The sequence below is a fragment of the Phoxinus phoxinus genome (assembly GCF_949152265.1).
Source record: "Phoxinus phoxinus genome assembly, chromosome: 3".
NCBI lineage: Eukaryota > Metazoa > Chordata > Actinopteri > Cypriniformes > Leuciscidae > Phoxinus > Phoxinus phoxinus.
Window position 1 is genome coordinate 15,318,578 of NC_136878.1, and position 23,310 is coordinate 15,341,887.

General features: G+C 37.6%; 2 protein-coding genes across 9 annotated transcripts in view; both read left to right on the forward strand.

Moving 5' to 3' along the window:
• Window positions 1-23,310, forward strand: part of ankrd34bb (ankyrin repeat domain 34Bb) — a 322,103-nt gene that overhangs the window by 175,817 nt on the left and 122,976 nt on the right. The gene's annotated exons all lie outside the window — the stretch shown is intronic.
• trpm3 (transient receptor potential cation channel, subfamily M, member 3) overlaps window positions 1-23,310 on the forward strand; it is a 165,713-nt gene that overhangs the window by 85,175 nt on the left and 57,228 nt on the right. For all 7 annotated transcript variants that reach the window (XM_079605615.1, XM_079605609.1, XM_079605610.1 and 4 more), the window contains 5 exons: window positions 11,455-11,534; window positions 11,987-12,188; window positions 13,018-13,231; window positions 13,470-13,594; window positions 15,570-15,741. In XM_079605615.1, the coding sequence (XP_079461741.1) occupies window positions 11,455-11,534; window positions 11,987-12,188; window positions 13,018-13,231; window positions 13,470-13,594; window positions 15,570-15,741 (793 nt within the window). The remainder of the gene's footprint in view (window positions 1-11,454; window positions 11,535-11,986; window positions 12,189-13,017; window positions 13,232-13,469; window positions 13,595-15,569; window positions 15,742-23,310) is intronic.

Here is a 23,310-nt window from a genome sequence, read left to right on the forward strand (position 1 = left end):
CCTCACACGCCACTAACCTCACATCTTCTGTAGTCCTCCAGTATTCCATATTTAATAATGCTGCTGTGTGAGAGCACATCCATTCACAGAACAGAGGGTGAGAAGAGAGGAGAGCAGAGGAGTGGCTCATTATTATAGAGGAAATGGAGGGTGACTTTGGCAGGGAGAAAGGTAATTTCACACCTTTCACCTCTTGACATGAAAATACAGACCAATGCTCTCTCAATTAAAAGAAGCGGGAGCAGGCAGAATGGAAACAACCAAAAAAAAAAAAAAACTTTATCCTGGATGGTCAAGCTGGTCAAAATAACACTCAAAAGGAGTATTAAGCTCTTAAGTCAGCTGTTGCAGTGTTTAGTGGGCAAGAAATGATGACAATAATCTGTCTATAGCTGTCTATATAATTTTTTGTGTATATGTAGGAGAATATCAGCACCATAAGGATTGTATCGTTAGGGGATTTACAGTTAACGACCCAAGGACCAGATATGATTAATTAAGACATTAAGACAAGAGTCAGAATTATAATAAATTAAAGATTTTTTTTACTGAAGATAGTTTGCAGTTTCATCAGGCAGAAGTCAGCTTCAAGACTCACAAGGAGTTCATAGGCCGCTCTGTTATAATTACAAAGATCACAACGTTATACCCTTCACCAAGGTCTAAGCTACGTCCTTGCTTCAGGTTGAATGATCCTCATTGGCTAAGAAATAGATAAACAGTAATTTTCCACACATTTACAGATATACTGAAGCATATCTATCTCCATGCAGCTGACAATCTGACCCTGAATTTAGGCACGTCGTGACGTCCAGTTTGCAGGTCCGGGTTGCTGGGCACTAGCCTGTCCAAAACAACAAGTCAGTCAATCTCCAATAATGCAGTTATATAATAATATAATAATGCAATAATGTGGAAGTATGCAGTTGAAAAAGTGTGAAAGCGAACCACACCACAAAAAAAATCTACATTGTATTTGGTCCGGACTAAAGCAAGTGAACTAGCGGACTTTCCTGGTGTGAATACACCCTTCAGTCCCTCACTACCATTAAAATGGATCACAGATTTGTATGACGTCACGAAATCTCAGCACTAACAATACATAAGTAGATTTCATTAAATGACAAATTAAACCTAATGTACAATTTAAATTTATTTCTCGACATCACAATGTTATTTTTTCCCAATATTGTTATTGTACACATATATTGTACTTATATCTTAGCATTGTATAGCAAACTTCCCTAGAAAAACAGATGTATGTATTGACACATGTTGAAGACATTTCTCAAACACAAAACGAGTCCATATTTCATTTCTGGCAGCCGGGCAAGCACTGTTACTACATTCCTGGCATTTGAGCCAGACCCTTCAGTCACCTCTCAGATATTTAATACAGACGTTTAAAGAATACATGAAAGAACATTTTCGATAATCACACTGGTACCTTCTATAACAAAGTAAAATATCATAAGCCTAGAGAAGTCTTTCAACTCATGTGATATTTAGAAGGAAAAATATTGATCAATATCTGCTTCAATGCATATCTAATGAGTGATATACATTGATTAGATATACATTGAAGCAGTAGTGGATTCCAGAATCCACCCCTTCAGTATCCAGTGGTATATTTAAAACTATTTTTACACATGTTCATGTCTGTACAGGCATGTGGGTGTATGTTAGAATATCACTTATGGCTTCATGTACTGTATGTGAGATAGGGAGGCTGGGTCACACCATTAGGCACACTGTAAAGCATTTACTGTATGTTGCATTTCAAGCTTTATAAACAAAACATATGTCAACTCATACACACATAAATACTGGAATGCATAACCATGCAGGTGGAGTAAGATACAGCCCAAACCCTGTAATTTAAAGAGAGCTTGTTTCTGACAAACATTTTTATAAACCAAAGCATAAACGCAACCCTAGCCCTCCGTGTACTGCAGTATTTCTACATGACATGGCCTGACAGTCATGTACAGTATGTCACTTTTTCAATAATTGGCTGTCCAATTTAAAATCTATCTAATTTTAAATCTATCTATCTAATTTTAAATCTATCCATCCATCCATCCATCTTTGTCGTTCTATCTATCGTTCTATCCATCTATCACTTTATATCATTCTATTCATTCTATAATTTTATTTATCGATCTGTTTTTTGTTTTATCTATCAATTGTTAGTTTTATCTATCTTTCGATCATTCTGAAGTTCTATCATTTAAACGCTGCTTTAGTCACAAAGTATAAGTATACGTTTCTTTGACTTCATTACATTCAAATTTGGATTGGATTTACACTCAGAATCCTGCTCAAATTCATGTAAGTGGATCACAAACAACACAGTAGTGCTTTTGTGATACCATATACACTTTCATTTAAGTGACCTGTAATACTGTATATATAGATTATTTATAGATGTATATATTATATTAATATATTATTTATAGATAAGTGACATGACATTTACCATTTGTTTAAATTAAATTATAGGGGGCGTCAGGCTTCCAATGCAGTCGTAAAGCACTTGCAAACCGTTGTATAGAGTGGAGCAACATACATTATAATAAGTTATTTGAATGCTACAGTATAACAGTCCAAATTTTTTTATATAATATGGCAAGAACTCAGTATGTGTGTGTGTTCTATGCGTACATATAGGTCTACTTTACTCTAGGCTGTATTCATAAGCAGGTACCAAACAACACCATATGCTATAGTCATCAATCATCTTTTCCTGCCAGTCTAAACAATGTTCTACATTTTGGTCGACTTAGATCCCGTCACAAGGCTTTGCCAATCTGTCCGCTGCTGAAAGATTAATATTTCATCTTTCTGCCAAGAAGAGAGAACGTTCCTGACAACCTTCATCTACTGTAACACTTATCATTTTGTAGCAATGCTGTGATAATGGCAGCACTGAAGTGTAGCTGTTCTCTGTCTCTGTCTCTGTCTCGGATAGGCAGGGAGAATTAGGTCCTCATGTAGTCATTGCAGAAAGCCAGAATGGTCATGCCACAAGTGATTATGAGCTGGTTGAGGTGGCGCATTCTGGGACCGGGGAGGCCTATGGGAAAGGGAGCCTGTGCTTATTTTGCAGGTCTACAGATGGATTGTCCCCGACGTGGATAAAACAAGCTGTGCCTCCCTGCCTTAGTCGGTCAATTACTGCTTATGTGTGCCTATCGCTTTCCCTACACAACACACACACACACACACACACACACACACTTAGTAGCTTATTTGCATTCACACAAACTTTGCTCATAGTCTGTAACTTCTTTTTCTACCTTTCCTTTCACATCGTGTGACATTCTTCTATTATTTCAAGAAGATACTCTGCCAAGTTATGGTCATTATTTTATACACGCTAATCCTATTCTGCTTACAGGGATTTGCATTTCTCAGGAACTGGCAGGATTTTATACCAGCTTATGTTTGTTAGCCTTTGTTTGATAGAGGTTGCTCGGGTTTCTCAAGTAATACAGCACTTCATTGGGAGCCAGGAGAGCCTGTACGAATGAAATCGAATGCTGATTGAATTGGCTTCAGAACACTGCTGTTATTGTGTAACACGAGCGCATCCGTAAATAAATGTGTAGAGCTTCCGAGTGCTTTAAAATTAAACACTTACTATACTTGGGTGTTGTGGCAAAGCATTAGAAAATCATCACAGATTTCCTTTTTTAAAGGCCTCTGCTATATGAAATCCATTCATTGACACCACCATAGCTAAATCTAAGACATGCATTTTCAGTGATTGGATCACATTTAACCACATTCAAAATCAGATGGAGCGATGGCCTTGTGGGCAGCACTATGACAGGTTCGAATCCCAGCTTGTGGTCTTTTCCCAATTCCACCTCCCACTTTGCTTTCTGTCCTCTTTCCAATCTGGTTTAAAAAGGCAAAAATACCTCAAATAAATCTTTTTAAAAAGTCAGATGTAAATTCACCAAAAACAAATTGTGATCACTAACACCACATTTGGAGATTGTCTGGATTTTGACCACTTTTTATTTCCATTATTTGTATTTAGCTGTCTAAGTAATATGTTATGAGGTTACACATTTTGAATTATCCGTCAATGAATATGTGTTATGTGATGATTAATTAAGTGTGATGGAGACTAGAGCTGCACGATTAATCATTTAAAGATCGCAATCTCGATTCAAACACCCACGATATCTTATTCCTAAATGACAACAATTTGCTTGTGTCTATTATGGTGAATGTGCACTACAGCAGCAAAACTCCGCTCAGTGCTGCTTAAAATCCCTCCACTTTGCGATGTGTCTGTAATAAGTGTGTTTAATCTATGTTTTGTTTTTTTCAACTCTGGGGCAATATAATCATCACAAATACATGCAATTACAGTTGGAAAGAGGCAAGCTTTGTTTCCGAATTCCCTAAAGATATGCTGTCAATTTGCAGTGTCCAATGTGTAAACAATATGATTTACTGTACATACTAAATCCAGCATAAACTCCGGCACCATTACATCATTACACCAGTAGGTGGTGACAAGTGACTGCTAAAAATATATCTGTCATTGAATCATTTACTCAAAAGATTTGTTTAAAACCACTGATTCATCCAGTATTGAAACAAGTGAAGTATTTATGAATCATTCCTTACACCCGATTTTATTTAAATTCATTCAAATTCATTAATCATATTTAAATAGATTGCAGCAATTAATATTTTGTCAGAACTGCTAGTAAATGACATGCTATTTTGTTTAGTTGTCTGTTCAGAATCGTGGGAGAATCATGATCTCTATATTTGAATCATGATCTCATTTCATCCAGAATCATGCAGCTCTAAGAGACACATTTGAATGAAGTTATATATGCAATCCCACTATAAAATATCCATACATTAACTGGATACAAAATTCATGTTAATGCTATGGGTGTAAGGGGAACCTATTGCCTGTCTGCGTTGTTTACTGTCACTGCTTTTTTAAAGAATATTGGGAAATACATTGCCTCATTATAGTATATGCTTTACTTTTTCTGCATCATTTCAAGAGGGTTTGTTCTGAAACCCATCAGCTTTGGACATTTTGTAAATTATCTTTGGTAAATGATGTAACTCTGGGCAATACTCATTGCAATGTTTTGAAATGTCCAGTTAACCACAGAACAAACCGTTTAGGCTAGTTTCTAAAGCTGCTGTGTATTACATACACAAATCACACAGACACACACATGTACACACATATCTCTCATGGATGGCCTGATCCCTTGCTTGTTTTCATGCCAAAGTGAGCAGCTAAGCCGCAGGATACTGGAAAGGAAGAGAGCATGAGAGACCTGTCTCAGGGCCTGTCAAAATGAATAGGGGTGGGTAGCCCTGTGATTAGATATTCAAATATTGAATGTGTATGTGAAGAGAGAATGTATGTCTGATTATGTGGCCATTTGAGCCTGTAAAGTCATATTAGTGCTATATTTAAAGGGGTGGTAAAATGCCATTTTCACAAGAATAAATCTCTGATGTCCCCAGAGTGTGTGTGTGTGTGTGTGTGTGTGAAGTTTTAGCACAAAATATCCCACAGATATTTTTATATAGCATGTTAAAGTTGTCACTTTTTGAGGGTTTGCAAAAACGCACTGTTTTGTGCCTGGCCCTTTAAATGCAAATGAGCTGCTGCAGAGGGCGGGGTTTCAAGAGCTTGTGTGTGTGTGTGTGTGTGTGTGTGTGTGTGTGTGTGTGTGTGTGTGTGTGTGTGTGTGTGTGTGTGTGTGTGTGTGTGTGTGTGTGTGTGTGTGTGTGTGTGTTAGCAGCTGCGATTACCTCACGCAGAAACACTAAAATGACAGAAACTGTTCTGCCTTTAATGTTCAAACAGAGTCAGACAAAGATGGAGAGACTCAAGAAGAAGTGACAACATGTAGATTGCAACAGTCTCTGAATGGTTAGTTGATGAATTTATGTTGCTGATGTGGAGTTAACTATCTTCAATTAGCATATTCTGTCATGGTAATCTATAAATCGCTCGTATAGGAACTGTTGTGAGATGAACACAGAGTGACTTTCTATTGCATGTGAAAAGATGGATGCTAAAGTTTGAGCTGACTCACAAATGTATTCTTATACAACAACTTTTCCTCTTCTCAACATGGACTGCATGTTCCCGGGGGCGGGGTTTATGTACATTTTAGGGTTGCTGATGTCACTAACCCTGGAAGAATGTCGTGTAGTTCCTACCAGCCGTTTGTTGTAGTCATTTTCTTTAATAGCAAATATCTTCCTTTGCTTTGAGCGTTGTAACTTTGCAAATGTTGCTCAGCAACATTACACACTAACTAAAGTTAGAAAAGTGAAATCATACTTGACCACCCCTTTAAGTTTTGCAAATAAGGAACTATATAGTACTCTTCCACACTACTGGTTTAAATACGGATCGGAGTCTTTTTAATCACTGTTAAAAATACCATCCGTAATCAGTTTGGATTTCTATGCAGATTAATGGTGGTTCGATGCAAGTCTAGTGGACTATTATAGCCGTGTTGTTCACCATCAAAACGTAAAGGTTTGTTTGGTTGTTGTAAAAGCGTTTTTTCTGTTCTCAAGTGAAGTATACGTCAATAGTCTTTACCTTTGATTTTTGAATCACACATTATTTCCACGCTTTTGAATATTCAACAAAACCGTGAAAGTGGAAAGCTGTCGTATGTGTTTGTATAGGGTGTTTGTGAATCTGATAACAGTATCATGCAATCAGCTCTATGCAAATTTCAGCAATGAACCTTCAGAGTAAATTCATGTTACATCTATGTGACCTTGCAGTTGCTAAAAGCTTTCAGCTAATTCCAGACCTAATGGAACTTAAAAGCCTCTTCTTGTGCCTTCTCTTTTTTTCCTGTGAAAACATCTTGATCTGTCCTCTGTGGAGGCTCCAAAATCCATTTACAGGTATTTCAGTGCCTGAAGAAGATTGTCATGATCACATCTATCTAAACTCAGGCTTATGGTCATAGCACATGGTTTAGATGTTTATGTAGTTTAAGATCATAGTTTAACAGCACAACGGTTTTTTAACATTGATAATAATAATAAAAATGTATTAACTCAGCATATCATTTTTGCAAATGAGCTTTAAGGAGCACGGCTACCCGAGATCACTAGCAAATTGAACATTACCTAGCAAAGCAATGTCTCTCTTGTGCTCCGATGGGGAACGCTGATGCCAATAATCCTCAAATTAAATTATTAATCTTACACTGCTTAACCCGAGTAGCACTCTCCATTCCCTGTACAAAAGTGCTGCTCTCTTCTGTTATGTTATAAATGTTGCCATACTCGATCCTGCAATGCCCCTGTATAAACAGTCTTTAACTAATCTCCAGAGGCTTTAATTAGGCTAAACAGTGGGGAAATTAAACGCTAATCTACATTAAATGAACTCTCAGCAGAGTGCCTTTATTGAGATCCCAACACCTCAGTAGGGGCCAGGGCAGAGAGCAGGGGGATACTGGAGAAGTTACCACTAACAGTTTTCACCTGTTTCAAAAATAGAGGAGCAAGAGAGAGGTAGGATCACTTAAAGGAGAAGTGTGCAGTTTTTATGTTAAAAAAGCTTAATATACTGATAAAATTATAGTCATTCATTTTTGCGTTCCCATGAAAAGTAAAAACGTTTTTTTTATTTTTTTAACATTGCTCTTTATATTTTTATATTTAACTAATATTTAATATTTTATTGATTTTATATTATATATTTTTATTTAGTTCTAATATAGTTCATATTTATTATACTTATGTTTTTTATACTTATTTTTATTTGTTTATTGTATTTTTATTATTCTTAATTTTTTCGCCATCACCTATACAAATTAATTGTATTAATATACAAATTAAATGTTTTATTCTCTAAATGTATTCAGCCCATAAATTGACATGGTAAAATATAAATGATTTGCAACATGCAATTAATAGCAAGTTGAGTTGATGTAACAAGTATGAAAGTATACAAATTTTACTTTTACTTGACATACCTGTCATTTATATCCATCCACTCTAAAGTACAAATGTAAAATCTGAATATTATATATGTGCTATGCTAAAAATGTTATCACATATATATATATATGTATGTATGTATGTATGTATGTATGTGAGGTCTTACCCTCACCACAGGTTTATTTCCCATCAGTCTTTGAGCTCCTCACCCGGGAGGAGAAGCATGATGGACACCTTAGAGGGTTCCATCTGTGTCAGACTGACATATTTTCACACAGGTGACAGGTGGTGCATCAGCACTGTGTTTGTGTATGCTTTATTTTAGTAAATACGTTCGGGGTGTTATGTAAGTTCGGCAGGGCTGATATAATTACCATATGTCAAAAAAAGAAGGTGATGGCCATTGTTAATCGCCGCTCAACCGAGCGATACTTTGATCCTCCCCCGTATAATTCGTTGTTGGTGTTGTGTGAGGTGATTGTAAAGGATTTTGCTGATGCACAGAAGTGTGAGATGATTCTGACAGGCCCTGTGGTGAAGGGACAGACACTGACCACAACTGCAGCAGATTGAGTCAGAATAATCATGCTAAGATTTTCTAGACAACCAATGCAAAGAAAAAGTGTGTTTAAATGTGTCACAAATGTGTGTATGATTGAGAGAGAGGAAAACATGGATGTTCATGTTACCATCTGGATGCCGCTGTTGGGAGTTCGTTATTGTAGGGGTGTCAAATTGGGTTAGCGGAACAGGATTTGAGGGGGTCGTCCTGACTTTTTTTTTTTCGTCTGTGAGACTTTCAGAAGGGATTAATTCTGAAGTCCAAACACATTTGAGTTCAGCTAACAAGGCCACAAGCATTTTTGTTTGGCCTCTAAAGTCCCCGGCCTTTCAACAGAGCAGAAGCTGCAGCTGTGAATATCTGGATTGCAAAATAATGATGGGGTTCTTACTTCTGGATTTATTTATGAAGATGACGATAAGAGCAGGTAATTTCTAATGATTAAATATTATATTATAATAATTTAAATTATTATAAGAAATTAAATTATTATACATTTGATGATTTACATTTTAGAAAAGTAAAAATTTCGTTTTTTAATATAAGAATTTGGCTGCAAAAGTAAGTTATTTTAAGTAATTAATAAAGTGCTCATTTTAAAGTTATTAATGAGCGCTAACTTTGATAGACTATTTAACTTCGGACAGTATGAATTTGCAGTTAAATATCATTACATTGACCAAAATATACATTGCTTCCTCTTTTTTTGCACTTACTTGATAATATTTTGATGCACAGCAAGGTACTGTTACCTGCGATTTGTTTTTATTAAATTTTTTTTGGGGGGTCTTCCGTTGTTGTCTACATGCCCAATATGCTCCACCTTTCATAACATTACCTGTTGGCACAGATCCCCTATAGATTTTGAGATATATCCAACAAGGAGCAAAGCTGTTCTTTGCTTCTCAGGCCGCCAATCCTGATGACAAATCTTAATTACACCACAAGCTTTTGACAGCTCTCCGCTGTGACTGGAGATCCCTACGATTCATGTCAACACTCACAAACAAGATGAGAGCGAAAGAAAAGAAGTATATGAGAAGTTTATGAGGTCTTTAAATTGTTTTGAATGTGCGCTGCATTTTCTGACATCACCTGCAGACAGCGATATAGCTTACCTGGTGTGTTATCGCATTAAAAACACACACACAGGAATACACTGGAGACTAAACTGATTATGTTCATCACTCTTGAGCAGAATTACAGAGATATCACACCTAGGGATCCCAGTTGGGTTTAATATAATTCAGGTGTTACTTCCCAAACTATTTTACTTCTCTTTTGCTTGACTGTTAATATCAGCACATTTGGCTCTGCAAGAAGCTTTTTTTAACCCTTTTGATTGTATGTTGTTAATACTGAGGTTCTGTAATGCTGTAAGTATAGTAATAATAAACTTTAACATATTTTATTTCAGCTTGTTGCCAAGGCAACATTTCTTATTTTCATTTAGTTTAACCTGATGTACTAAAATAACTAAAAAATTTAATAAAAATGAAACTATATGAGCAAGCTATTTTTATATTTAGATTACATCTGCTATTATCTAACACTCACATAGTCTTTAAAATCTTTCAAATATATCTCAATTTAAAAAAAATTAAATGTACATTTTATATACCGGTACTCCTTTTTAGTATGTTTTATGCTTTAATTTATAATTTTGTTATGTTGTCAAAATCAATTTGGCTTATGTTGTAAAAAAAAGTGTACAGTACCATTTAAAACAATTTATTTTATTTTAAGTGTTTTATTATTTAAAAAAAGAAAAATGTGTATATGTATATATATATATATATAGTTTTTGATGTTGGCACAACCCTTTTAGTTAACTTAGTAACATTAGTTCATGTTTTATAAGGTTCTCTGAAACAATAAATAATGTAACATTCCAAATATGAAACTTTATTGTTTATAATTAGTTCTCTTAAAATGAGTAAAGGTTGTGAAGTGTCAATCCCATTCTTAAATGTTAATTATGTTTTTTTAAACAGTTAAAATACCCTCGGGGTCTCTCAGACCTCAAAAAAGAAATGGTAATGCATTGTTTTTGACCAACAGCAGAAAAGTGAGCTGCTCTCACAGCAGCTCTGTCAGAAAGCATTGAGTTCAGTCAGATCTACATTATCCATGTTCATGTTGGCGTAACGATGTGTGAATGTGGGTGGTCAGGGATGCGCCCTGGATTCACTGAGTCATCACATGGGGGTTTTCCTGTAAAAGCTAAACCCCAGAACCACCTCCCTCTCTACCTCAGGCTAGCTTTTTATAAGAGTAATGGTGTACCATAGGAAGTCTAGTTGTGGGGTAAGTGCCTGTGTAACCACTTGCTGTTTTTGAGGTGCGTTCACAGACGGTGCTGCTGTTGTGTTGAATTAGAGCAAGCCACAAACAGACAGTGTGTTCATTTGTAAATGCGGGACCTGTAATACCTTTGAATAAAAGCATTAAAAGTTCAATTGACATGTTCTTTGTTGGTATGATTGTTTTACTCACAATATTGCCAAAGCATCAACACACGACAAAAGCACTGACAAGAATAAAAAAAGAAAACAATAGTGTCTATGATTAAAAAATAAGGTGGCAATAATAAATTAGAATAATTTATTTACAATTCTTCAGAAAGTAAACCATAAACCAAGAGACCAGTTCATAATCATAAAAACAATGGACTATATGTTAAATTATTTAAAAATATATATATAACTCTGAATGAACAACAATTGATGAATAGGTTATCATGATCAAATAGGCCTAAAGTACAATAAAGCACCACTTCCCGGCTGCAATGTTAAGAGGCTGGTGAAATGTGTACATTGTATTTTTTTTATTTTCTCTCAAGTGGATGCAGGAAGCTGCCATTTCTCCCTCTAGTGATTTCTGTAACTTATACATATTGTGTTTCTCCCCAGGCACAGAAATCATGGATAGAAAGAGCTTTCAGCAAGAGAGAATGTGTGCACATTATTGTAAGCACCAAAGACCCCCATAGGTGAGTACCGCCACCACTGGTGTAGTCTCTGCACAAGGTGAATTTTTAACAAACAAATAACAGATTTAAACTGTTTTTAGATGTATCTACTGTAAATGTGTCAATACTATTAATGAAAGAGAAATCATTCTTCATTAGTCTGGCCTTGTTCAAAACTGTTAGAGCATCTAAAGATACCACTAAGCATCTAAAGAATCACTACAGATTGCGGAAGTGAACTCTTGTGAAGAAGATCTTGTGTTCTAAATGCTTCTTTTAGACTGTTTTTAAAGATGTGAAGAATTTGTTAGCTTCGCTGTTATGGCAGAGAAGTGTAAATCTGAAAAGCCTCTCTAAAACCTTTAATAAAATCTGCAAATAAGGATTTTGTACTGTAGATCACTTGCTGACAGTTTTGACTTTCACTTAGTTTAATTTCACACTCTTTTTACGGGTTGTGTCTTCTGTCACAGGTGCTGTTGTGGCCGTCTAATTGGTCAACATGTTGGCCTGCCCCCCAGCATCTCATCCAATCAGAACGAGAAGTCAGATCGTGTGCCAAAGAATGACAGCTTGTCAGAGAAGTGGTCCATCAGCAAGCACACCCAGCTCAGTCCCACTGATGCCTTTGGAACCATTGAGTTTCAGGGAGGTGGACACTCCAACAAAGCAATGGTAGATGCATTTAGTCTCTTATTAACAATGGTTTGATGCTCAAAGTGCTCAAAATAACTCTGATAAAATATCCATGAACCTTTTAGAACCTTTGGCTAGACATTTATTAATGTCTGTTGATCCTGCCAGATTGAGCTTCAAAATATCATCAATTTTACAGCCATAAACTCAGTAATTCAGAGGACATTCAATAAGACTACAGATGAAAATGTAGGGAGCAAAATTATTTTATTCATTGGAAATGTATTGAATATTGATAAGCAGACATTATGTACCAGAAATCTGGCTGTTATTTAACACTATACAAGTGACATTATCGGAAAATTAAAGTCTTTTAAGAGGAACACAAAGTTCCTACATTTTACCTACATGTTGATTTAAATCCCAGCATGTACAGCTTGAAATACCTGAATGGTTTCCAAAAAAGTATTAAGCTAGTTTTCAAGATTGATAATAATAAGAAATGTTTCTTGAGCACTAAATCAGCATATTAGAATGATGTCTTAAGGATCATATGATACTGAAGACTTTGCCATCACACGAATAAATTACTTTAATTTAAAATATTTTCAAATAGAATACTGTTCTTTTAAATTGTAGTAATATCACATCAATTGTAATGATTTATACAATAAACAATACATAACAACATAATTTCCCCCATTTTATTTATCGAACAAATGCAGCCTTGATCAGCATAACTGCCTTTTTCAGAAATAACAAAACATCTTACAGACTCCAAACTTTTGAATGTTAGTGTAAAATCTTATATGTACTGTTAAAGATGGTCTCAAGATTATGTCATAATTCCACTTTTATGTTTTGTCAGTATGTACGAGTGTCTTATGACACTAAGCCAGACTTACTGCTGCATCTGATGACGAAGGAGTGGCAACTGGAGCTTCCCAAGCTGCTCATCTCTGTTCATGGAGGACTTCAGAACTTCGAGCTGCAGCCCAAACTCAAGCAAGTCTTTGGCAAGGGTCTCATCAAGGCTGCCATGACCACTGGGGCCTGGATCTTCACTGGAGGAGTTAACACTGGTGTGTACGAGGTGTTCATGTATCTTTCAGTTTAATTAAGATTCTGGGTAGATTACTCTTATTAAGATTCTGAGCAATGCTAGTCAATATTATAGTCTTATACTATCTAAATTCTTAGAGAGATAAATGGCGGATGAAGATATTTGTGTAACTGTGTACTTTCTCAATGTCCATGATGCCTTGTGTGATATCTCTCACACCCAGAATCTGTTATCTCTTCCATTATCTGTTTCTTCAGGAGTCATCAGACATGTTGGTGATGCTCTGAAAGACCACGCTTCCAAATCGAGGGGGAAGATCTGTACTATTGGCATTGCCCCATGGGGGATTGTGGAGAACCAGGAAGACCTGGTGGGCAAAGATGTAAGTCTTTCATAGACTCAACTACAGATACATTTAATTACTAAACATAGTATAGTATAGTATAGTATAGTATAGTATAGTAGTATATTTTTTCTAATGACCAGTAAGACTTTATTTGGCTTGGATCGTGGCAGATTTCAAAAAATGTGCATTCGTTAAATAATAATGAAACAGTCAAATTGATATATTCATTGGAATTATTATTCACAAAAGCAAATCTCCAGATCACAACAGGATGATTTTCATGTTGTCTCTGCATGTATTCTGTGTCATGTAGAATTCTATAAATAATTTGTGTGTGAGCCACTACATACAGTATATCTACTCAGTTTCACCTCAGCTTGTCGGTGTGTCTCTGAGGACTGATGCACAACTGAGACACAGAGATAGAATCATTTTTTATTTATATCCACTGATTTCTATCCCAACCTTACTCATACACAATTTTGGTTCTGTCTTTCTCTCAATCTCTCTCAAAGCCCCACTCAACCCCACCACTCTCTCTAGTCTGGCCTGGTCTGGTCGGATATCTCATGCTGTGAATGTTTTAGAGAGGATGTTTTGAAAAAACAAGACACTATGGGCCCTATTTTAACGATCTGAAACGCAAGTGTCAAAGCGCAAAGCGCAAGTAACTTTGTGGGCAGATCCCGGCGCTGTTGCTATTTTCCCGGCGGGATAAATTACTATTGCGCCTGGCGCAAATCTAAAAGGGGTTGGTCTGAAGTAGCTTCATTATTCATAGGTGTGGTTTGGGCGTAACGTGAAATAAACCAATCAGAGCGTCCTCTCACATTCCCTTTAAGAGCAGGCGCTTGTTCCATGGCGGATTGCTATTATAACGGCGGATTTGCCAGCGCACGCCAGGAGCAGTTCACAGCCGAGGAGACCGACGTTCTCGTCAGGACCGTAAAACACAGAGAAGTGACATTGGGGATGATGGGAGAAACCCACCCAAATTAGCTTCGGTTAAACAGGCGTATAATTTGGGTAAATGTGTAGCCTAATCTAGATTTATTTTTTATTTTTTTTTATCTAGATAGATCTTTTTCACATCTTCACGGACACAACAATGATTTCCCTCGTGTGTTAATATTTTTCCTTGTAATAATGTATGATTTGCAAAAATGAAAACTGCTGCGTCTGTTTATATTAGATAATCAAAGTGGATGCGCGTTAACACACTACATTATGGCCAAGCACGCGCCCTTAAAATACCATATCACTAACGCGCAACGCGCCACTGTCTTTAGACTGTTTTTTCCCTGGTCAATGGCGCAATTGCGTTCTAAAACTGGAAAATAGCACCAGGGCAGTTTTGCGCCGGAACACGCCTCCTCTTTGCGCTGAACCGCCCCCGCGAGCGCAAGTTCATTCCCTAATTTACTGACGTGCGTCTGTGGAGGGAAAAGTCGGCTGTGGGCGGGTGCAAAATAGGAATGATACATGCGTCGGTGTTCAAAGTCAATTGCGCTGGGTGCAAGATAGGGCCCTATATGTTCACTATTGCTAGGTCACTGATCAAATAAGCAAAATTGTGGCATTGATCACGTGACTATTTGTAAAGACAGTCAGATGTTTTTGCTTCCATTGAAGCACAAGGCAAAAAGGGGAGCAACTAAAATACTAAAACATTTCATTATTTTCTTTTACAGTATTAATTATTTACTTATAATTTTGTATATATTCATTTTATATATTGCAGTATTTATTTTGTATATATTATTTATATACTACTTGTATTCAGTTATTTATTTTTATTATATTATAAATATGCTAAATTAAACCATTTCTACTTAGATTTTTGGACCCCAAGTTGCTCACTATGTTCACTGAATGTTTTATCTTCTGTCCACTGATGACTTGTGCATGCCACTCTGCTTTTTGGAACATGTCACTGTTACTATTGTGTCATTCTTCATATCCTGAACATCCCTGGACAGCCTCTTTTTACTTCATGCTGTGTGTATTGCAGGTGGTCCGGCCGTACCAGACAATGTCTAACCCTCTTAGTAAGCTTACGGTACTCAACAGCCTACACTCCCACTTCATTTTGGCTGATAATGGCACCACCGGAAAGTATGGAGCAGAGGTCAAACTGCGCAGACAGCTAGAGAAACACATCTCTCTGCAAAAGATCAACACGCGTGAGTACAGTTGCGAGTAATTAAAGATGCTAATGTTCATGTGATTACTCCAAACTGCAAATTTAATGGTGCATTCAAATTATTTTCTAGAGCGGTTATAATAGTCTTATATCCTCAGTCACTTCTTCTAGGTTTTGTTGTGCTGATCTTCAAAAACCCACAGAGGTGATTCTCTATAGATTGCTGTCAGAAATGCCCAGATTAGTTTGTGGCTCAACGTCAAAAACGCTACACGAGTTTGCAAGATTCATAGCTGACTGCACTGAGAGCACAAAGCCCTCCGCAACTGCACTCTGCCAGATAACATCCATACAGTCAATTTACTCGCATAAAGATATCAAATAAACGTCATTCAGCTGAAGGAACACATTCAGATTAAAGCTGGTATAAATGCAATAAATCACAAACACACAAGAAAAAGATGACTATTGTGCTCATGTGGATCATTTAGGGTCATTAAAAAGTGCTTTTAATATACACTGGTTACTTTTCTCCACTGGCTGGATCATGTATCCTTGGATAATACTTTCATAAGATTCCTATACCACACAGATATACGCTTGATTATAATGTTCTTTATCATTAAATTAATTTTGAGAAATGACTGCTGCTATTATCAATGGTAAGAGTATATACAAACATCTGTGGGCAATAATAACGCAGCTTTAATTATGGCAGGCTATTAGCTTTGAGTTGTGTGAATATGGCGCAATCTGTATTGGCCCTAATTCACTTGAGATATAAACCGAGACATGATACGCATAATGCATACATTTTTATTATTTTTAATTTTATTTAATTATTAAATGTATTAATTTATGATATCATTCAATATGTGTATTTTTATTTAGAATTTAGCCAATTTAATACATAAACACTTTTCCACACTACCAATTGAGCCATTCCATATACCTGCCATATACAGCGCAAGGTCATCAACAGGAAGTGAGCTAGAGATTGACCTCTGTCATGTGACCTGTGGACTTCCCTTTGTCATCCTATGCCTGGAGTAATAGAGGGGGCTGGGAAGTCAAAGGGACGCTCAGGCGTCATCATTCACATCAAAAATGACACCAGCCTCACCCACGCTGATTCATCTGTAGGAAGCAGCATGTGTACGGATCACTTCAAATAATCAGCATTTAAACCGGTAACTGCCTTGACATTTAAATGGGCAAAACCTATAACACATCCAACCCTCTAGCATGTGGACATTTCAGACTTCAAACATGTTTGAGCCCTGTAAGCAGAACAGATGAAACATGTTTAAGATCATTAAATCATCCCGTGACACATTCATGACACATATTCACACTGTGATAAGAACAGTGTATTCTGACATCACATAACAGAAGCTTTATATATCTGAGCCATATCTCAGTCCGCAGCCTCTCTCTCTCTCTCTCTCTCTCTCTCTGTTTTTTGTGTTGCATCAGCTGTGTGATGGTGGTGTTTGCTCTGGCTTTGGGCAGAGCTCATTTCTTTATTTTATTACCTGTCCTTTCCTACACTAGAAGAACATCAATAATGCTCTGAGTTATCACCATGAGGCTCACGGAGCTACAAAGACCCTCAAACATGGAATCAAATCTCTTTGTTTTGGAAGAATTGTGGCAGGCTGTGGCCCGGCTTATGTATTCACATTCTGACAAGGCACTGCAGCGGTACTGGATTAAAATGAATTACAGACCTGTGCCTGCTGTTGTTGGGCTACTGAGGAGGTCTTTTTGAGTGTTTCTCAGATGAGGGAAAGAGTAGCGTGCACGAGATGCAATGAAGATTTCCTTGCAGGATAAGATGGGATGTGAGAATCAATTTCATTGTACAGGATTAGGTGCAGTCTGATTGGAATCAGGAAGAGGAGGATGAGGGGTGTTACTGAGATGAATCAGTGTTTAATTCCTATGGGAAATATGCGTAAATGGTCCAATGTGAATTAGAATGTATGTTGGGAAATTGCAGACTACTAAAGAGGGATGAATACAGAAAGAATGACTTGCGGCTACTGATGGCATTGTTTATTGGTATATGCTCACTTTGTTGATGCCACCCTTAAAATTGGTGCAGAAGTCCCCCGGTGCCATGATGCTTGTGGTGTTTTTATTATTTTATAATAATATAAATTGAAAAGTGTTTTTATTTTCATATTCATTATTCAATTCGAGTAAATTATTAAAATGCATACTTTACTTAATATTTGATTTAATATTATAAATTTGACATACAGTATAGGGCCCTATCATACACCCGGTGCAATGCGGCGCCAAGCGCGCCGCAAGTGTTTTTTGCTAGTTTCAGCCTGACGCAGTTATCCTTTTCCCGTCCTGCGCCACAGTGTTTTAATAGCAAATGCATTTTCGCCTATTTATGCGCCCCTGTGCGTGCAGGTCTGAAAACGAGGTCTGTTCAGGCGCACTGTTGGCGTGTTGCTATTTTGAGGCAAGTGAAATAGACAGCGCCATTGACCAACACAATCCTGGTCTAAAGTCAATGGCGCAATCTTTTTTTTTTTTTTTTAAAGACTGCGTTAGTAATGTGCGCCTATAGGCAGGTCCACAACGTGAGTACACTCAGCTTATTAAACACACAGGGACACCCAGCAGCACACAAACTAGCCAAATATTAAAAATGAAAGGATTACAATGTAAAATATTAATATTGTGTACATAAAGATATGGTGGAATCTGACTTGTCCTGTTGATGGTCTGCTTGCGCACTTTAACCTCGGGCACGAGCAAATCCGTTTGCGCTCTGGAGACCTGTTTAGTCTTTCCGCTTGCAAATTCCGTCATGTAAATAGCTAATCTGCCATGGCGCGAGCGCAACTGGCTTTTAAAGGAAATGGGAGATGAGACTCTGGTTGGTTCATTAAGAGAATAGGGACAACCCTTTTAGACCATGCGCCGGGTGCGCAGACCATTTTTCCCGTCGTTAAACTAGCAAAAGTGGATTCGGACACGCCCTAAGTGCAATTGCGCCCTGCGCTTTAGACCAAGCGCTTAGATCGTTAAAATAGGGCCCTTTGTGTATTACTACTGTGATCTGGGACCGTAGATCCACCTCTCTGAATCAGGCACCTGAAACTTTAAAATTATGAGTGATATATATGCCTGGTTATATCGCTCTTCTCCATCATTTCTATTAGCATGGTGTTAATTGTGCTAAAAGTGGTACAACTGTTTGGTGAATTCACCCCTTAGGGTTTTGTGAATATATTGCGAATATATAATTTCATTAACATATGAATTAATATTCAAAAAAATTTATTACATTTGTATGCTGTTATATTTACATATCACCCTTCATTCAACGCTCTAGTCAGTCATGTTCACACTCTGATTAAAAGTCACATCAAACTATTTTGGCTGATGGTGATTCTAGCCTAGAAACCTGTTTTAGCCTTCCCTTCCCTTCCCTTCCACTAACTGGGTCTCCAAGTGATGAGATTATGAGCTGGTCTTTTTACTTTGGTGGTTTATTTCTGGATTTTGTTCCATGCTGCTCATCTCTGCGGGCTCCATCACATTAGCATAATGGAGCAGTAGCTGCTGTATTGACCAGACATGATGGGGGATGAGGGAGTTTTTTCCATCTTCTTAAAGGTTTATTTGATTGGAGTTTTTTTTTTCTCGTAAAGGAAGCTTATGCCGTAAATGTTGTAGATTTGTGCATAAGATATTTTCAACCAATTCCTTCAGTTTTTATAAAAACAATAACATGCATGGACAGTAGCTACTGTGCTTATAATGGAAGCCTATAGGGCAAGTATAGGCTACAGAAAATGTATAACTATATTATGTAAGTATAACAATAACTCTTTATTATTACACTTTTAGGATCAGTGGGATAGATTCACCTACTAACATTTTCTGTACAGTTATATGAAATCTTTATAATTCCACTCACAGGAATTATAATAATAATAATTAATATAATTATCCCTATTGAAAAGTAGTCCCATCACAAAATGACTATATAGCACTAGTATCTGATTAATTCAAGTTAATGATTTTACAAAAATACAAGCCTCACATTTCTGCTTTTAAACCCTGTTGGTGCACAGGGTGTACTTTCACCTTAGTATTCCATTGTAAGTGCACTACTCTACACATGGTTTTTCCAGCTGAGGGATGAATCGAAAAGACTGTTTGTCAATACCACAAACTTTAATATACCGAGAATATTCCTTTAAATTTTTATCAGGAAGTATAGGAACAGTCAGTAATCACCCACATGTTGTTCCAAACCCAGTCAGGCATTTTTACAAAAATCTTCATTTTAAAAAATCTTTTCCGTAACAACAGTCCACAGTGACTAGCGGGGTGTCAAGCCACAAAAAGGACAAAATTATTTAATGATGATCATTTTTGGATGGTTTATTTTTAATCATACTCTGCGTGACATTTTCTGTACTTAACTGTAAGGACCTTGATGATGTAGGGTCTAATAGACTTGTGAGTGTTTGCAGCTATTGGAGGTGTGGAAGGATAGAAAACTCTGGATCATATCAAAGTTAAGCCCACACAGATAGAACCAAATGAATAGTACGTGTTTTCTTCCTCCCTTTCAGTTCCTGATCATTGTTTGTTTGGCAGTTATATTCACAAAAACTCATCATACCAGTTTTGGACATGGATCTTGTGTCTAGCTCTTGTTTTTAATCTCTTGTATACATAAATAAACCGCATTTGTCACTGCCAGGCAGGGGATAGGACTGTTCACACAAGGTGTAAATGAAATAGATTGAGAGTGACGCAGAATGAACTGCCCGTTCATCATGAGATTCATCTTCCATCTACATGCTTGGCAGGGGGGCATACAAATCAACCCGGCCCTGTCTCAGTAACACCCCACTGCCTCCTCTTCCAGAGCACAGGGGCCTGTGTTCTATTAATGCTGGGCTTGCTGTTCTTTTGTGGTGGTGCCGTAGGTCAATTGGTAAATGTGAAGAGGTTATGGAGTTCGCTGGAGGCACAGGGCGTATCACTGTGGGAGTCGGAGAGATAGCAGGGGGACCATCACGTGTTTGGCAGGGGATCAGCACAGAAAGCCAGAGTTTATGAAACCGAACAACTTGTTTACAGTCTCTTGTGTTGTTTTGTTTGTGTTTAACTACTATAACCCTCAAGTTATTTCTAACTTCATCATCATCATGCTTCCGAATGGATCTGACTTGAGATAACAGACTTGATAATTATTTATTTATTTATCTTCCTTTTGAATAGATGAACTGCTATAGAAAATGAAGGGATGATGAGGTTTTTGATGTTGATAATAGAAGATATCAGATGTCATTTGACCTGCTGTTGGGTACACGTCTGACATTCTCTGATTAAATGGCAAATGACTGTACTGAGATTCAAAAACAACTTTTCTTTCAGTTGTTTACTTTCTCTGGCCACTGATGTAGTTGGCAGCTGAAGATATCGGCCGTTAGAACAAACACTGACAAACAAACACCCTGCCCACCCAGATTCTTTTCAAAGTCTATTTGGAATCTACTGATGCTTGTTGGAAAGAAAAGGTTAGGTTTGGATGACATTATAATACAATAGCACAAGCAAACACTCATCGGCTTTTTTAATCTTTTAATTTTTCTTATCTGATTGGTCTCTCTCTCTCTCTCTCTCTCTCTCTCTCTCTCTCCCTCCCTCTTTCTCTCTCTTTCTCTCTCTCTGAGATTTGTGAAAGCATGTTTTATTGCTCTTCACATCCAAATCGAAAACCTTTGGAAACCGCATTACTTCCCCCAAAGAACTTATTTTAGCATCTGCAACAGGGCCTGTGGTTACTGTGTATCTCTGCTGAAAAAGTTTAGCACACTGTATGTTATTTTTTGGTTGTTGGTGTTCCCACCAGCTTTTAGTGTTTTCGGTTCTGTTAATAAATTCAATACTGCTGTGAATATACTTTTTCTCATCTTTATTGCAACCAAGTGTGACAGAAGAACGGACCCTAAACTATGGATATAGCTGCTGTAAAAACAGGCCCAGCAGGAAATTTTCACGGTCCTGAAAGGGCTGTAATTTTTCTTTTTCAAGGTGGCAGAGACATTGAGGACTATGTGGAGGATTTTACCAACGTCTGCCAGCTTGCATCCTGTAACGACCTCGCTCTGATGGAGGGTTTCAGGTGCGGGCTGGACAATGACTTCAGATTACTGATGCCAAAAGGGGATATCTGCCGGACCTTGGCACAGTATATTCACATCGCCCTGTGGTTGGATGAGTCCTCTTTTACACTGGGAAAAGCAGCAGAGGAGGCCATCCCTATTCTCCAGCCCCTCCTCACACCCGTCACCACGCCAGTTGTCTAGCACGGACAAGATACCAGAGCCCACCACAGACAGAGACCCCAAGCCCGTTGTGATGAAAGAGCCAGATAATTTAACCGACCATCACTCCACAGTCAATTGCCGTGGGGTTACTTGTGGAGTACAAGGGCATGGAAGAATGTCCCGCCCACATTCCCGCCATTAAGAGTGAGGTGCATTGTCCATTGTATGCACACTTCAGAATCTTGACGGAAGTATTAGGTCATCCGGGTACTTTTTCCCTACACTTTAATGAGTACTGTGAATTCGGACATACTACTATTGTCATATACTGTTTTTTACCTACTATATAGTAGGGAAGTATGCGATTTCGGATGCAGCCCATGTCTTCTTCTTTGCCGCTGATGCCGCCCAGCACCAAGCCTGTGTCGTCTCCCAGCACCATGTCATTAACGATGTTCCCAACCAGCCTCTCTCTCCCGCCTCCTCTGCCCAAGCCAGCCAGTCATTTGGCTCCGCCTCCGCTGGCTCCCTTCAGTCCCTCGGCTCCCCTATTGGATCCAACCTTGGCAAGAGGATCCCCTGGCTCCGCCTCCAGCAGCCGAGCCCATCACTCCATCTCGGCTAGTCAACCTGTTGGCTCCACCTTGGCTGCGTGGGGCTGAATATATTCTATTAGAATTATTATGTTATTATTTTACAAACACTATAAGAAACAGCAGGAATATTATATTAATACTAGCTGGTATTTGGTTGCTAGCATCAAAATGCCATAAACACTGTATAAATACATATATTCATGGTTTAAAATGCCATATAGGGGATGGTAGAACCTATTCAAATGTTTTAAAATGTATTAAAATATTATGAAAGAAATCAAACACTTCTGAATAGAAAATATCATAATTTTACCTTTTTTGAGAACATAAATTATGGCAGATGAATAATATAACATGTCCTGTTGTAACATAAGAGCTTGTCTAGACAGAGTGGAGCGAACTGCCATGTATGTGTCGGTGAGTTAGTGTGTGGAGGGGAATAAAAGCGTTTCTGTAAGCCCACAAACATCACGGCAGAAGGACTCGCTGATCAATAAATATCACCTCAAATAAACAGTAAATGATATAGAGAGAAAACAAGAGACACATAGCGATAACAGTGGGAAGAAGAGGTGTTGAATGAAGAACTAAATCCCACTGTTTCTGATTCCCATACCAGCTGAGCAGTTGCTTTTGAAGTCAGTGTGCTGCTAAAAATAGAGATTTCTTTATGTAACCGTACCCATTTTAGGCACA